Source organism: Acanthisitta chloris, unplaced genomic scaffold, assembly GCF_000695815.1.
Source record: "Acanthisitta chloris isolate BGI_N310 unplaced genomic scaffold, ASM69581v1 scaffold12925, whole genome shotgun sequence".
Taxonomy (NCBI): Eukaryota; Metazoa; Chordata; class Aves; order Passeriformes; family Acanthisittidae; genus Acanthisitta; species Acanthisitta chloris.
The window spans coordinates 26137-44515 of record NW_008672322.1 but is presented as its reverse complement, the minus strand read 5'-3'; the positions used below and the strand labels follow the sequence as shown (position 1 = coordinate 44515).

The 18379-nt window shown below is 37.4% G+C and overlaps 1 protein-coding gene across 1 annotated transcript; it reads left to right on the top strand.

Moving 5' to 3' along the window:
• The first annotated feature begins 786 nt into the window (after positions 1-786).
• RASSF9 (Ras association (RalGDS/AF-6) domain family (N-terminal) member 9) lies at positions 787-2055 on the top strand. The gene has a single exon (XM_009074478.1). The coding sequence runs from the start codon at positions 796-798 to the stop codon at positions 2053-2055; it is 1260 nt and encodes a 419-aa protein (XP_009072726.1). The 5' UTR covers positions 787-795.
• The last annotated feature ends 16324 nt before the right edge of the window (positions 2056-18379 follow it).

Genomic DNA, 18379 nt, shown 5'->3' with positions numbered 1-18379 from the left:
TAGCCATAACGGGATCTTGGACACCTGAAGTGTTTTTGCTTTTGTTGCATTTCTGTGTCAGTTCAAATGTTATACAATGCAGACATATAAAATACCTATATGTATTCTCTTGCACTTGGTATTCTCTCACAACTCACTGGAATTCAGGCTATTTGGTACTTCAGGAAAAGCAACACATTTGTTGAGACCTGTTAGTGAAACATATCACTGGAAATCCATGGTGTTTATGCTTGTGTAGGTGCAGGTGTGGCAATAGAGCAAAAAGGCGAAAGGAGCAAATATGAAAGACTTATTCTATTGTCAAATTCTTTTGACTTTGATGGTGTTCAGTCAGCTTTCCTCAGTCCATCTATGCCCAGTGCATTCTTCCTTTCAGAAGCCTCAGTGATATTAAGAGCTTAGACATGTTTGTGCAGTGTCTGTGTAATGAGAGCAGATATGCAGATCTGAAAGTTATTTTATCCTGGGACACTCTGGAAATGTAATGAAGATTGCCAAACTTTATCAATGATTTGTCAATACACACTTACTCTGTGTACAAAGCCTAAATTTGATAATAGACATTTTGTCTGAGATTCCCATGCAGTTGGACTAGTAATAATATTAAAGCAGTACCTGATTAAAGCTGTTACTTAATCCAAAGATATTTTCATGCCATTTAAACAAGTCTTGTACAATAGTACAAGAATTATCTTTAAAGAAACCAGAATTATAGCAATTAGTCATACAGTCTGTGCCATTGATACGTAATTTTGACTTGGTCTCTTATTGTTTTCCAGGTCTCCCAGCAAGGACATGGCTTCAAATGAGAGAGAAATTGTGGTTTGGGTTTGCCAGGAGGAGAAGATTGTATGTGGCCTGACAAAGCGCACAACTTGCTCGGAAGTGATTCAAGCACTGCTTGAGGAACATCAGGCAACATTTGGAGAGAAGAAGGTCCTTTTTGGAAAACCTAGTGATTATTGCATTGTAGAAAAATGGAGAGGCTCGGAGCGAGTACTGCCTCCCTTGACAAAGATTCTGAGACTTTGGAAGGCCTGGGGGGAAGAGCAGTCTAATTTGCATTTTGTGTTGGTAAAGTCGGATGCTTTCCTCTCATTTCCATTGTGGAAGACAGCTGAAGCCAAGGTAGTACAAAATGTAGAAAAACAGTGGGACCTCAGTCCAGCAAGTTACATGAAGATGTTGCCAATAGACAAGCAAAAGAAAATTGTGAGAAAGACTTTCCGGAAACTGGCCAAGCTTAAACAGGACAGTGTTCAGCAAGAGAGAGATAATATGGAGACACTGATTCATTTGATAATTTCTCAAGATCATACCATTCATCAGCAAGTCCTTAGAATGAAGGAATTAGATATGGAAATTGAAAAATGTGAAGCAAAATTCCATCTAGATCGTGTAGCCCATGATGGAGAAAATTACGTGCAGGACTCCTATTTAATGATCAATCCAAGTGAGACAGAGCAGCAAGGGAGTAGGCCAGATGATCAAAAAGAGATGCATGATTATTTGAGCAAAAGTGAGGGAATTTTACAGGTTGAAGAGAGACTGAAACATCACAAGCAATTAATAGAGAACCTGTGTGCTGAAATTGAAAAAGAGGTACATGGTATATGCATGGAAAAAAATGGAGATGATGTTTGCACAGAAGGAGCTGCTAATGCTGAATTGGAAAACTCAAATTTGGAGAGTGTAAAATATGAGCTGGAAAAAAGTATGAAAGATGGTCTCAGAATCAACTCATACCTGAACTGCATTCAGAAAGAACTTACATACAGGGACTCACTGCTTCAAAAGAAGGAAAAAGAATATGAACTTCTTACAGAAGAATTTAATTTACTACATATTAAAGACAACATTGAAAATAAGCTTCCGTCAAATGAAGAGCCATCCAAGGGCAGTGGCGTCTCTGGTAGCAGCATTGCTGTTCCTGACTTTGTTCATAGAGTGACTAATCTGGATATAAATGATACAGACTCTGACACTGGAATCAGCTCTACACACAGTCAGGACTCTGAAATAACGTCAGGGGACATGGTACTGTTGTCAACATAGTTGAAAACAGCCATGCTTTTATGCAAAGTCATATTTTGGAGGATATTTATAAGAATTAGTAGACCTTGTTGTCTTGAAAGTTAAGCTCTTCAGGATGTTAAAACTGTGGCAACACTTTAGCAAAGAAAACTTTCTATTTATGTCCTTAATAGTATACTTGTGCTAAAATGCATGGGCAGTCTCATGGGTTAACTGCGAGTAGGTGCAAAGTTGTCAGCTTTGCTACATCAGGACAGTTTGGACCTTGTAATACTGATACTGTGTGAAACAGGAGCACTCTGACTGACTTGGACCAAGAATTTGGAGTTTTGATATCCTTTGATCTTTTGGTCCATTCCTGCATCTCTCTAGCATTTTAGGAATATGAATTAGAGACTAGAGCAAACTAGACAGAGAGCTTCATTTTCTGCTCTGTTACATTAGCATTATTCAGCTGGAGTTTTCCTGTCATAAGCTGCTGTAAAGGAATACATAATTGAACATGCAATCTATTAAAAATATTTTTAATGATATTGTAGGACAAAAGAAATACAATTGCATTTATGCTGTATTTTAAAATTTTGTTTTGTCAGGATATTTTCAGAAACTCCTGTCCTATTAAAAAATTACCTTACATACATAGGTTTTTAATTTCCATTCTCTTTCATCAGCAGCATTTGTCTGCTTCTAAGGATCCCTAAACCCCCTACTTATCTGCTGCTGCCCTGCAGTTGCCCCACTGATGTTTAAATCCACATAGTTCTGCCAGCAGGCATGTCAGAACAGCTTACGTCCTGTTTGTGCGAGACGCTCAAATCCCAAGCTCACACCTAACCCCACGGGCGTTTTCACCAAAGCTTTCTCCTGCCTATCTCACCGGTCCAGTGTGTAAGGCCTCCTCAAATCATGACTACCAAAAAAAGCAACAGGCAAGATCCAGACATTTTTGTCTCTGGCTAGACACTGTTTCCCAATAGCCAGCTAGTTACTGTTTTCACATAGCAGGTAGGTTGTCAAATCCCATCTCATACTGTTTTGTAGCAGGAACCTGTAAATCATACTTCCTCAGTGAGGACTTTGAGATCAGTTAAAACTGATCCACTTCATACAGCTAATTAAATATTAGGCCCCAGGTAAAATAAAAAAAAGAAGGGATGCAAACCATGAGAATTTTACAAATTATTTAATTTAGGATGTAGTAGCTGATCTTGAACCCTTCTCCAGCACATTGCTGTAAATACAAAGCAAAGATGTAGAACTGAGGTGGTTTCCTCAGTTACTGAACAAGATCTCTAACTGAGCTAGAGGCTCTGCTAATAGAGAGTACATATGTGATTTCTGGGTTGCGTGTTTGTATTTTGCAGATCGATCTGTTTAATGCTTTTGATTAGAGGAATTGACTGGAGAAATACTTACAGTGTTTCTAAACAAAGTTCAGCACTGCAAAATTCAAACAGATCCTGCAAATAACAGCCTACAAAGTAAATGAATGGACACTACCTAGAAGGTATAAATGTAAAATACTTTCAGATGCACGGCTTTCTCTTTCTGTAATTTTCTTCTCTTAAATGTCTGTCAACCATCTGTTTTCTAAAATGACCAAAGTGCTAGGACTGCTGATTAGCACATATTTTATGCAGAAAAAAAAAAAGGAAAAGAAAAAAATGCCTTTTCTAAAGAGGGAAATTTTTATGGTTTTTTATTGTTTTTTCCTAATCCTGAATATTATACATAGTTTCTGTTTCAGCAAAGTGTGCTAGTTACCTTAATATATTTTGTGTTGTATTTTTGTCATACAATGTTATTGGAATGCTTCAGTAATATGTAATATTTAGACTCATCAGCTCTTGATGGAAACACATGTATCAAATATACTATCTTATCCCTGTAATAATTTATTAACGCAACTCTGCATCTTTTGACCTCTGTTGTATCACTCTGACAAGTAGTAAGCACAGAGCTCTGAATGCTGAGAGTAGGCTAATGTATTCTATGAGTTCTTGTGAGTTTAGTTAATGATTAATTTCTATTGAGTCTTTTTTTTTAAATATACTTAGAGGATAGAGAATTGAAACAGAAAAATATTCACAACTGTGCAGGCTAGTACAAGACCTGTGGGGGAACTAATTTCCACTCATACTCTACGAGATTTGTTTCAGTCATAGGAACTTGTGATTGTTCTTGGAACTGATCTTTATCCACACAAGGTGGTTGATTGTACCTCCCCTGCAACGTGTAGATCTTAAGAGTATTTCTGTGTTTTAAGAATAGGGAAAATACATTGGGATAAAGTATTTCTTTAAAAATAAAACCATAATAAAAATCCAGTGTTTTGAAGCGTTTATTTGAAGTTTGTACTTTATAGCTCAAATAAACTTTTTTTTCTTTCAGAATTTAGATGAGTGTACAAGATGAATAAAAACTGTGCACTCTTTTCTGTTTATCTGCATTTACACTTTTCATATACTCATTCAACCTGGTTTTAGGATGCTAAAAGTGTACTTTATGAACCTTTATGTGCCTTACTTTCTCCTTTTTCTCAGCTATTTTTAATTTTTTTTTAAAATTCCCATAAGGAAATGCACAATCAAAACTTCAGATCATTTCCTACTATTCCATTAAGGCAGTTCCCTTTCCATATTCAAACATTGTTTTATTTTATAAAATTTTCCATGGACTATGTTATGCTTACCAACAAAAAGGAATATCAAGTAAGTCCTGCATAAGAGGAGAAACAAATTCTACCTAGGAAACAGAAATGTGAAATGTCAAAGGGAAATGAAAGAAAAATTGGTCCTTTATGTGTTCAAGAGGTATTTTTAACAGAAAGGCAGTTATTTCATAGAACAATAAAACAATTTGGGTTGGAAGGGACATAAAGATCAACTAGTTCCAACCCTCCTGCCCTGATCAGGGACACATTCCATTAGACCAGGTTACTCATGGCTCCGTCTAAACTGGCCTTGAATACTTTCAGGGATGGGGCATCCACAACTTTTCTGGGCAACCTGTTCCTGTGTCTCACCACTGTCACCATAAAGAATTACTTCCTTATAGCTAATTTAAACCAGCCCTCTGGATGGCATCCCTTCCCTCCAGCATGTGGACTGTACCACGCACTCTGGGTGTCTCTCTGTCAGCTTCCCATCTATCCCCAGTTGGTCATGCCCATAGAGGACAATACACCCTCCATGTCTTCCCCTGCCTGTCCTTCCTAAAGAACCTGTATCATTTCATTCCAGCAGTCCAGTCACAGGACTCATCTCACCACATCTCCATGATGCCAGTAAGATCATAATGCATATCCCTAACTCCTCTTGTTTATTTCCCACGCTATGCCCACTTACATACAGGCATTTAAGTAGAGTTCTCAGTGAAGACTTTGCTGACTGAAGTGGCAGGAATTCCTTTGTGCTGCTCTTTAGGTACTCTTCTGATGACCTGCAATCCCTCTCCAGGCTCTGGGCGTCTCTAGCTGGCACTGGCATCAAACTGGTAGGAATGGGACGGATTGAGGCTCCCCTCCCTCAGCAACTATAGGTTAAGGCCCTCTTCACCAGCTTGGCAAACCTATGACTAAAAGTGCTTTTCACCTTCTCTGACAGATGGACCCCATCAGCCCTCAGACCAGGTTTCTCAAAGTTAGTCACATGGTCTAAGTAGCTGAATCCCTGGCTATGGCACCAGTCCCGTAACGATTTGTTGATATGCTAGACTTGTCTGGCCCTTTCAAACCCCCACTCTCTGACTGGGAGGACTGATGAAAAAACTGCCTACACTCCAGAGTGCCTTACCACCACTCCCAGGGCTCTGTAGTCCTTTGTGATTGGTACTGCTCCTGGCTGTGTAACTGAAGAAACTACCACAGTCCTCTTATCTGGGCACAGCTTTTGCAGGTGGGTGTGTTACCTGTCCCTGCTCCAGCAGAAGGGTCAAGACACTTCCCACAGTCTGAGGTGTGCAATGCAGCCTCTCCCTTCAGCAGCTCCATCTGGGTGGAGGCATTGGCCACCTGCATGTACGTGGTGCAGCCCCTCCAGTCAGAGTGCAACCTTAAGGATCACATAGTTCTCTTGGCCTGTGTGTATGGTTACAGAAGGATGCCCAACTGCTGGGTTATGTGGACTTTGAATCTCTCCACTCAGCCGGTGGGATGCTTCGCCTTCAAAGAGGCACCTTTCCACACACACAGCCACACTACACCCTACTTGCCTGTCCTGATTGCATTGTTTCTGCTCTTTTTCAGAGTTAGAGGAATGTTGTGGTGAATAGGTGCCAGACTCAGTCTGTATCATTACTGTTTCAAGGTGTGTCATGATTTAACCCCATCCAGCAGCCAAACCCCATGCAGCTGCTTACTGACTCCCCCACCAGCAAGATTGTGGAGAGAATCAGAAGGGTAAAAGATAGAAAAACTCATGGGTTGAGATAAAGACAGTTTCATAGGGAAAGCCAAAGCCATGCACACAAGCAAAGCAAAATAAGGAATTAATTCACTGCTTCCCATGGGCAGGATGTGTTCAGCCATCTCCAGGAGAGCAGGGCCCCATCACAGGTAATGGTTACTTGGGAAAACAAATGCCATCACTTCAAACATCCCTGCCTTTCTCCTTCTTTGTCCCACTTTAAATTACCTACTTTAGTTCCTTAATGACTCTTTCAAATATAAGCATAATTATCATTTGGTTATATAGAAATTTACAGTATTTGCCGTCCATTTAAGTTTTGTAAAATCTCCATGTAATTAGAAAGTTATTGCTTTTTTCCTTGCAAAACTGTGCAGTCCCTAGGAACTTTTATCACTTCAAACTTATAGACTGTATATTTTAGTCTTCAGGTAGCCCATTCAGTAACTGTTTTGCTGGCTGTGTTGTGCTCTATACATGCATAGATACCTATTACTAACAGAGTATTCAATTGTATGATACTGACAAATTGAAATTCACAGAGATTAGAGCTTCAACTTTCAGCTTTAGACTGCTAAAATAGGCTTTACATTTCTCTACGTGCTCAGAATAATTTTTTATTTTCTGCATCTTTCTGTGTAAGAACAGAAATAGATGTAATGTAAAAAATTATTACAAAATCATATAATTTCTGTTTCTGATTGTCTAATCTTTACTTTGGATGAAGATTTAGGTCCATGCAGTTAATTAAGCAAAGTACTGATATAGCTTATATTAAATGTATTCAAATAGTAATTTGAATGATTTTGTGTGATAGTATTGGGTTTGCATGGCAAGACTTTAGCAACGATGGGACTACAGGGGTGTCTTCTGTGAGAAGCTTCCAGAAGCTTTCTCCATGTCTGACAGAGCTAATCCCAGCTGGCTCCAAGACAGTTCCACTGCTGACCAAGGCCCCTGGGATAACAGATTTAAGAGGGAGGAAAATCTGCTGGGCAGCAGTGGCTGGAGAGAGAAGTGAGAAACACCTCTGCAGACACCAGAGTTAGCAAAGAGATAGGGGAAGGAGGTGTTCCAAGCTCTGGAGCAGAGATTCCCCTGCACCATGGTGAAGACCATAGTGAGGCAGACTGTTCCCCTGCCAGCCCATGGAGGTCCATGGTGGAGCAAATACACCCCTGCAGCCCATGGAGGACTCCACACCAGAGCAGATGGATGCCCAAAGGAAGCTGTGACCCTGTGGGAAGCCCACACTGGATCAGGCTCCTGGCAGGACCTGTGGCCCCGTGGAGAGTGGAGCCCATGTTGGAGCAGGTTTTCTAGTAGGATTTGTGAGCCAATGGGGGAACACATGCTGGAGCAGTCTTTTTCTGAAGGACTGCACCCTGTAGAAGGAACCCAAGCTAGAGAACGTTGTGGAGAACAGTCTCCCATGGGATGCACCCCATGCTGAAGCAGGGGAAGAATGACAGAAGGAAGAACAAGCAGAAACAGTATGTGATGAACGGATTGCACCCCTCATTCCCTGTTCCCTTGCACTGCCAGGGGAGGAGGTAGAACAAAATTAGGAGTGGAGTTGGGCTCAGGAAGAAGGGAAGGGTGGGGGGTGGGTGTTTTAAGGTTTAGGTTTTATTTCTTATGGCCCTACTAGCATTTGATTAAAATATGAATATTTTGATTAATAAATTAAATTCATTTCCCTGAGTTGAATGTTTTGCCCATGATGGAAAGTTCTGCCTGTCTTTCTCTCAACCCAGGATCCTTTGGTTGTATTTTGTCTCCCCTGCTCAGCTGAGGAGAGGAGGGATAGAGCAACAACTGTGGGCACCTAGTATCCACCCAGGGTCAACCCAACATAGTGTTGCAGATATTTTCTTTACTATTATGTGAGCATTCCTTGTTACATTTTCAGTATTCTTGTGACTGTTCATTCCATTAAAAAAGAAACACCAAACACTTATAGTTTTCCATTTTCATCTTATGAAACACTTGTTTTGTAATAAAATATCTTTGGTAATGATAAGAATTTTTATTAACAGTGTAAGTGGAACATGAACTTAAATAAGCCTCTAATCCAAAGGGAGCTTTTTTTCCCTAAACCTACCTTAGACTATCTCTTCCTGTCTCGCCAGGTTAATTAGCTTGAATATAAATGACTGTTTTCTTCCAACAGAGGCATCCTCAAATTTATTACACACATAGTACTTTTCTTTTCCTAGAGCTGTAGTGTTTATACTTCTGGGTATTTTACTATGGCATTTAAAAGACAGCTATGCTATTCTGCCTTTTATAATTTCTGAAAATAAATTGCTACTTGCTATCTATCTCAAGGCTCCATCTGACAACATAAACACATTTCAAAACAAATATGACTGAATTTTCAGTGTCTAGAATACAATTATTCTCCCATATACTAAACCTGTTAATTTTTCCTGAAAGGTTTTTAAAGAAGTAGGGGGGTTAAATATTATATTGCCTTAGTGATATAATGTTTTGTGAAATGTAATAGTCTCCTTACAAAGTTTGGTGTTGTTGTTTGTTATTTTTTAAAAAATTTAATAAGCAACTCAAAATATATTATGCTATGTCAAAATCTAGTAGTCCTTTCTCAAAAAAAAAAATAAAAGGTCATGGCTGAAATTAAAATCTTCCAAAGAGAGAAACATTGGTATATAAATTACAGACATCAGGATTTTCTTTCTAATAATTATGAGATTCTAATGTTTACTTAATATGTCTTACATCAAATATAGCTTTTCAGACAGATGATTACAGACTGATTTTCTGAAATTACATTTGTGTCTGCCTTACATTGCTGACAGATCAACTCCAACTGGGATCCAGTCATTAATTTCTATAGGAGCTATATTTTTCGAATCTTCAGATTTAATTCAGGAAATATTCCCAAGTAAGAACCTATAGTTACTTATGTTTGGGAAGTATATCACGTTTTCTGAATTATGAATGAAATGCTTTTATTTTATGCTACATGTACTATTCAGGTTAAAAAAAAAAGAAATAAAAAATTCCTACTAGAATTCATACCATTTTTCTATCTTACTCATCTGGAATTTAAGAGTTTTGGCATCTATAAATATTAAAAAAACATAAGATCATGATATTTTAAAAATATTTACCGTAATAATTTTTAATTTACTATCCTTGTCAGCTGAATCCCACATAAGGGTGGGAAAATGTAGTCTTTGTGCATGCAAATGCAGGTTTTTGCTTATGCAATTGCTATATGCATATATTACTTGACTAGCTGGTTAGTTGAAATTAAAATTCACCCAAATATTTGAAAGCATAGCTTGTGATGTTCAATCCATTCACTGACATCCATTTTTCAGGATATAATAATTCTTTCTGGGGAGAGAGGAATTTTTTTTTTAAGAATGCTACAGTGTTTGTCTTTCTAGGATACAGTTAAGATGAAGTAAAAAGCTCAGCTGGCACAAAAAATTCACTGTCGGCTAGAAGTTCAGTTTAATCCTACAAAGTATGAGGCTGGATAAATCACATAATGTTAACTATGGACAAAGTCATGCCATCACTTCTATGATAAATTAATTGTGAATTAGAGAAGTATGCAAAAGTATCTGAGCCCTTTACCAGTGCATTCCTAAAACCACTACATATCAGCAGCTCTGTTACAGATCATAGAGGGAGAGAGTTATTTACAAGAGGAAGTACTTGTTAATTCCTTTCAATCTGTATTCACAAGTTTGCTAGGCACAGAGAGGTACCTTTTCTTTTAGAGAACTTTTGTAATTCATGACCTAGAAGTATTGTGGACTCCTTTTGTAATAGACTGCAGTGACAGAAAAAAATATACAGTGTTCATGGTAATTTAATTCTTTTGCAGGTTGCCACAGAGTGTGTGAATATAAAGCTTATTTGGCCAATTTTCCCAGTTCTGATTTGACTTTTCTCCATAATTTACCTGAATAATTGCCTGTCTTATGTATTTTCAGTTCCATGCAACTTTTTATTTTGTTCATAAATGTGCTTCTTTGAGTTAGTCAGTGGTTCGATCAGATTTTATTAATAATTTCTTCCAACATCAAATGTCATGTCCTTTTATGTTCATTCCTATTTTGCTTCAGAATAGCTGTATTTCAGGTTCTTATTTCTGAGTGCATGTGTTTGTTTTAAACTGCAGATTAAGCAGCTACTCCTTCATATTTTAGTTTGCTTATTCATTAAATAAATGTACATACTTTCTTGGAGAAGGGGGTTACTTCTAAAATCCAAGTTCACCTAGTTGATTAGCCCCTTAATAGATTGCATGTAGTAAATTGCCCTTACTTTTGCTCTTCTTTGGGTATGAAAAAAAGTAAGTGGATCAGAAGATGATTTTATGTAACAGAGCAGCATCTTTATTAAAATATTTGCTGCCTTATTTATATATGCAATGAATTCTGGCAGCAGAGGAGTTCTATGAAAAAAATCGTGAACTGCTATTTCTTTTCTGGTATTTTCACGTCAAACAGGGCCAGGTCAATCATAAACCCAGGACTATATTGCAGTCACACATTTCTAGAATAATAGATGAGCAATACACAGATTGGCTAATGTTCACTAAACTGTTCTGGTATCCTAAAAGTTGAGAGCATGAAAGAGTTGTTATGAAACTGTTACTGAAGATGACCTCAAGAAGCATAGTCTTCATCTTAAGATTTACCATTTTCAGAGTCACTTGGCTTTGCCATCTGGATGATTATTTTACTATGCAAACAATTTTGTTCTGTAAATTTGATCCCTCCCTTTCTTTGGAAAGGACTTTGTATTAACAAGCAGATCTTTAGTTGGTTTTCATTTCTCTTTCTTTGCAAATGCAGAATGATATAAACAAATGTTAGCTCAAGTGTTCTGAAAAAAAAAAAAAGTAGTGTTCCTTTCTGTACAGATTAGTCACTTGTGTACTGTTACTGCATTTAGTGTTCTTTTCCAAGACATATTTCATATATTTGGTTTTGATGTCTAAAATTACAGGCTGAGAGTATTTGTAGTTAAGTCAATATTTGAGCTATGCGACATAGGCATTTAGAGAAAGGCCAAGTCCTCTGCTTGTGTAACTGTTTCATTGCTGTAAAATTCCTCAGTAAATGTTGCACTCTTTTTCATATTGAATGAGTGATACAGTAGTTTTCTATAAGTAAATTCAGTGGACTAAAAGAAGGAAAGAATAGTCTATAGATTAAGATCCTTATATTCTTGCATAAAAGCACAAATTTGTTGTGATTTCCTGTTATTTTCCCACAATTTAATAGCAGTATCTACCTTACTTCCTTCTTCTTTTTTTTAAAACATAGTATAGGGTTTTATACACTATAGATTTATTAATATTTTATGTTGCTAAGTAATAAACTTACAGTTTGTTTGTATCTATACTTTGTTAATTAACATTTGCTTTTCATTCTTTTTAGACTCTGACTCTGCCAAAATACTGTTTTGACCCATCATCAGTGCACACAGATTTAGGTGCTTCAGTTAGTGTAGCTACTATGCTACTGAGATAGACTTTGTTGCAATACATTAAAACATCTATTTATAAGACAAATATATGATTTTGCCAATTATGGTATAAACACTGAGAATGGAAAATCACCAAAAAAGAGCATAAAGAAACTATCCATAGGATTTCATTGTGTGAAAAGTTAGGGGATTTGTCCTGTTTATTTTATTTTTTTAAATTCAAAAAAGTATGGGAATACATTGGGAATGGGCTTGTTATGACTTCTGCATTTGTATGTATCTTCCTTCAGTTTGAAGTTTCCCTGTAACAACACTAACATTTCTGGCATTCACCATGCTGATACTCTGCTACTCCATGATCCCATGTGCCTAATACAGTCAGGCAGGCTTAGAAATAACTAGATGCATCTGGTAGTTGAGATCCCAGTGTGATTTATGCAGAAGTTGGTGAATTTATGCTTGGCAGATGCTTGGCTCACAAAGCAGATAGCTCTGAGTCTCACAACTGAATTGTGCTGCCATAGTTTTTCTCCTAACACATAATCTAATATGAGTAAAAAGCACCATCATCTCACAATCCACTGTCTGTTACATTCCATGACATACCAGATAATTCCTGCCTTCTCTTTTCTGTGGTCTGGGACAGCTTTTGTGAGGCCTGAGAAAGGAATGAAAAATTTAAGTGTGGTTTAGCATGAAATAGGATAAAAGTAAAGTAAGGGTTGAACAGGAGCCAACCATAGCATAAAACTCTTAAAACATGGTTATAAAAGGCCAGCAGACAAAGGACATATGCAGAGATATAAAGTAAAATGTTTTGTCCCTTGTTGTGGGTGTGACAGACTCTCCGGCCATACTCACCCATATCACATGTCAGCCCCATATTTGTTTCTGGTTCAAGACAAAAATTAGAAACAACTGTTCTGCAGTGAGAGTAATCATCTATTGCCAAGGAAGAAGGAAATTCATCATCTCCAGGATTCCTTAAATTGAGATAGGATGTTTTTATGCTCTAGTAAACCGCAAGTTATTGAGCTTGACAGTATTCACTTACATTTTGAAGGAAGATGATATGTTCCACTACAGGAATTATTGGTGAAATTTTATGGCCTGTATTAGGCAAAGATCAAACCAGATGATCCTTATGTCTTAAAATCTGTCCTTTAAATTTACAGCTGCTCAAAACCAAACCATCATAAGCAAAATGATGAAGGGAAAGAAGAAGTCTAAAACACTGATCTAAAATGGTTTCCTTATAATAAAGCACCATTGTTTCCAGAATGGGCAAATCTGTTCGTTCTGGAATTATTACATCCCCGGACTTGTTTGTAGTCACAATCTAACTGAAAATTTCATACACACATGCAAAAAAAAAAAAAAGCAAACTGTGAGTTCTGTACTACTTTTTCTTCTGACACTTGAAAGAAATATTGCCTACACCTCCGCAGTGTGTATCACTCATGTCAAGCCATGTAGAGATATACCTGTCTGTGCAAAGACTCTCTAAGCACAAAAAGAAATAGTGCTGCCTTATATGTGAGAAACTAAGTTCAGAATGACTGAGTCACTCAAAGTTGTAAATTCTCTGTCAGAGACAGGGAATAAATAGAATTAGGCATGAATCTGTTATGCTACTGATGCTAATACTTTCCCTCCTATCTAGTTTTTGCCAATCATAGTGAAGTTACTTCAACTTATTCTTATAGAACTATAGTTGCAAAGATGACTTCTGAATTTTTTCTTTATATATTCATTGTAAATCACGAAGCACACAAACGGAAATGCTGTAATTATGCTAGACTTGCACTGCCAGTTATGTAGCTGAGTAACTTCTCAGTTGTTTGTAAGATTATGGAATAAGAGGTACATTACATGTACGTGGAAAAAATGTCAAAAATATGATAACAGTGTCATAGTATTGACACCCTTTTAAATCACAAAGTATCGATTTGCTTTCTTGAGCTTGCATGGAAAAAAAAGAAAGAAAACTTGTGCCTGCAAGGGAAAATGAGTTTTTTATCTTTTTCAGTATGTTTCCAGGAGTTTATACACAACGGATCCTCCAGATGACCCCCTCCCTGCCAGAAAACTGTAGGAAAAATGTTCTTCCATCCCTTCTTCCTTTCCTTCCAGGTCTCTTTACATCACAAGCTGGTCATGGCTGGAAAAACATCTAAGGTATTTCTCAGAAGAATAGCATCTGAAAACCGATCTGTGAATAAGAAAATTGTCAGGTCAGAACACTTAGATGATATACCTGACATACCTGGGTATGGTAAAAAGACTTGAAAAAATAATAAAGGATGAGAAATCCAGGGTGTTTGATAACCTCTGTTCACAAAAGCATGAAATTTGAACACCCCCAGAATCATGCTTTAAGATACTCAGTAGAACTATAGGCAGTGCATGCTAGTTAGTAAAAGGAACAGATTGAGAAGGATTGATCTCTCTTTTAATATTTTTAAAAAATATATTCTGTCCTTTGTGGTATTTGTCGCACATGGTTTGGAAAGCATTTTATGGAGATTATTTCATCAGTAGTGATTTAACTGAAACTCATTTAGCATCAATACCTGATCTCCCTTTCTTGGCCTTCTGATTTATCTATTATCTGTATTGAAAGAAAACAGCATTTAGTTAAAAGAGGCAAAGTGAAGCAAAACAAAGCAAAAGCTTCTCCATCAAAGTATCACTTCTTTGAGCTCAAGAAACAGGTGTTACCAGAGTCTGTCCATCTTTAAATTATCAACAGAACTTCATTGGGACAGCAGGTTCAGGTGCACTGAACTGCAATTCATCATGTATTGTTCAGGTTTCAACACATGAAGGATTTGATACAATGGCAGTTCAATCTAAGAAAGTTCAGCATAATTGCATTTATGCCAACAGACAAAACTAAGATGGAGGATCTCATTTAAGGTGTGAGATCACACTAAGTCGAAACGCTCCTGTGCATTCTTCAGCTTTAGTTTCAGAAAAGGCATCAGCTAATAAAGTTCATATGGTCCCATATGAGACATCATATGATTGCTGCACTCCATTGGTTGTAATGGGAACTGGATAATTTACTATACAACAAAATTGATAGATTATTGGTGCAAATGTGCTTTTTTGATAGCAGCCTCTGGAAAGTAATTTTTCAAATAGCCTTTTATTAAATAAAGTTATTTGAAAACAGTCAGTTTCCCTGCAGAACTGTGTGGATCTCTGAATATACACACCCATGCTGAGCAGCAAATTACATGTGAAAGCATAAGAACATCTGCAATTTAGGCTCAATTTATTCCTTAAAAGAATAGCTATTTCGTACAGAGTTGCATGACTTTCCTCGCTAGCAAGTTAAATACACCTTTTCTTACCTAACTTGGCAAATGAGACAATATTCTTGGGAAGAGAGAAGTAGACACCAAAAGAAGAACTTGGATTGTTGCTTTGATAGTCTCTCAAAGCCTAGCTGTACTTGGAAACTACCATAAAGCCTGCAATAGCCATGAGACACTGAAAAAAAATTAAGAATTGCTCAAGGGTTGTCAAGGTGGAAACAGCGAATCGACTTCACATAACTGGCATGGAACTTGGTACACTTAGTTCTCAAACAGGCAGGACTGAATTTTCAGTGAAGATTATGCTGCATCTTTAGGCAGTTTGAAGGCTGATACAGCAAAAACAATAATGCTATATGATACTACGAGCATCAAGAAGAAATTTCTCTGCTCTATTGTGTGAAAGCATCATGTGTTTGTGCATAATGCTCTCCCAGCTTAGAATGCAAGTAGTCTAGAGAAAATAATTTATGAAATTGTGTCATTTGCAGGCCTATGCTATGGATCGTTTACTAGAAATGGAAAATTCTGGTAGCTTATTTATTTGTTTGTTTATTTATTTATTTTAATAATGTGTTCCTTCTATTTGCATAGACTGTTGGAGGTTTAATAAATCTCAAAAAATTTGCATGTAACTTAGGAGTGTAAAATTTTGCAGGAACATTGACAGTGAAGTAATTCATAGCAAACTATTTCTGCCAGGCAAAAGAATTAAGGAGCATAAGGTGTTTTATAAATACACCAAAGGGAAAAAGTGCTAGAGAAAAAACTGATCCTGGAATAACAATTCAAAACTAGTTATGGCAATGCAGATTTCTCAGAAAAAAACTGTTTCACAAGAGAGAGAAGTAGAAATTATAAGATACTAAAAAATACTGAGTCTAAGTCTGCCTAACCTTCTCAGTTGCTATTCACTTTAGACCTATTAATATCAGCTTATAGAAGGAAATTGTTTAACAAGGTACTGTGCAAAGGTTTACATTACAAAATCTGGGTCAGTTGTAATCCAGACATCCAGCAGAGCAGGTCTCTGTTGGACTCTTTGTTTGAGAGTAGATTTTGTACCACAAAGAAGTAATGAGGAGAGAGAAGGGAAGATGTACCAGTAACGAAATTCCCTCCGTACTCTCTTGCCAGCACTAGGACGTGGGAGAGGAAGGGAGAAAAGGGCTCTCAGCTCACAAGAGGCTGGAAAACTGTGAGGGAGGCTTCTGTGTAATGTGGCTGGCTGTGCCAGCTCCTAGGAAGAAGAATCCCTCCCTGGTCTGGTTTCCTTTTAGAGCTCAAGTTGGCAATCCTCTGTGTGTGGAGTCTAGTACCTGTATCGTGGCTGATCATGAGCCCCAGGAAAGCTGTGCATTGAGTATTGATTACATACGACCTAAACAACCCTCAGATTTACAGCCAATTGTTGCTTCCTCATGCTGAAGGCTCTATTGCACGAAAATTTCCAGTGTTTATCAACAGTCATTTTCCAAAAACAATAGCAGGATTTTTGCCAAGTGCACAGGAGTTACGCAACAGACCCTTTATTACAATTGTAATGCTGCTTAGTTTTGCACTGCAAAGGACATGCTGTGGTATGAGGTAGGAAGAGTGTGTAGGATTCACTTTGAATTTTCTGCCGTATGATGTCCCTCATCTGGGGCATAGTTAGAAGTTTCCTGCTGCAGCAAGAAATGAGAAAGTCTGCCACTGCTTCAGAATATAATAGGATCTCATGAAATTTGTTGTCACCATAGGATCATGTCTAGAAACATTTCCAAAACAAAAGCAAGAGACAAAGGTACTAGTGCTAGTCATTGCCACTTGTGACTAGGACTTGGGTCTATTAAGCAGCATGTGTTATGTTCTGAAAGTTCCCTTGTCATGCACTAGCTGGACAGGCATTACATGTTCAAGTGCCTGCTGAGAGAGCTGAGGTCTTTTGTAGATACATCCTGGGGAGGCCATTGGACCCACAGAATTATGGAGATGAATTCATAAACAGGGTTTTAGACACAGAAAAGTTATATGTAGCTATACATTGAGGAGGATGAATGAGAAAAAAAACCCATAAAAATGAGAATGCCTGAATTTCAATGCAACATGCCACAGCATTTTCACTACATGTAACCATTTCAATAACATCTTTTAGGAAAACATGGCTCTTCTAATGCTTTTCATCTTGAGAACTTACACCACCATATGAAACGTTAGTATTACTATTTCCAAGGTAAACCTAGGTAGAAGAAAATGGAGTTGGCCAAGATCACTTATCCAGTCAGTCAATGGAAGAATTGGGATTTTTATTGACAACATTTAGTCCTAGAATAGTCCTCTACCCATTATTTTCTACCAGTTCCCACTTAGGTAAATGAAAATATCCACAGTAATAGTTATTGCTGGGACCAGAGTTTTTTAACTCTTCCTCCTTTCTTGAAGACTTTTTCCTTCTAATCCAGAGAATAGAGCAAATGGCAAATAGCACAATAGCTTTTGGGGGATTTCTGGGGTTATATAGAATAGTAAATAGTTATTTGTAAAGAAAGCCAGGATTTCAAACATAAAACTGTCTTTTATTTCTTTAACTAGCAGAACTATTTTAACAACAAACATATGTTAAATTATAATTGATAGAATTTATACAGAAAAGCAAAATAAATGTAGTTCTGTCTTTCCTGTCTGTCAATGTGCAGGTATATGAAAAAAGATTTGTAGCTTTTCAAGTGGCATTGGAATGGGCTGCCCAGGGAGGTGGTGGACTCACCATCTCTGGAGGTTTTCAAGATGAGACTGGATGTGGCACTTCGTGCCATGATCTAGTAACCATGGTAAGTAACCATTGGATTTGATGATCTTTGAGGTCTTTTCCAACCTGGTTAATTCTATGATTCTATGATAATGAAAGCAGTGCTTCATTCATTAACATTTGGTGTATTTAAATATTAGTTTCCAAAATTTTTCCTATTTGTGTTCTTTCTGCATGGAGATTACAGAGGCATAGCTTTTAGTTTACAATATACTGTTCAAGAAAATGGCTTCAAAACCATGTAATTTAGTCCAATATTAAGCACTGAAATGTCAGGGCTAGTTTCCTTTCACAAGATGAATTCACTTCCTTTGACTTCATGCATTATAATATGCAGGTACCAATCA

Excerpts from the sequence above, each read along its gene's own strand:
- RASSF9 (XM_009074478.1), top strand. The coding sequence starts at position 796 with ATGGCTTCAAATGAGAGAGAAATTGTGGTTTGGGTTTGCCAGGAGGAG.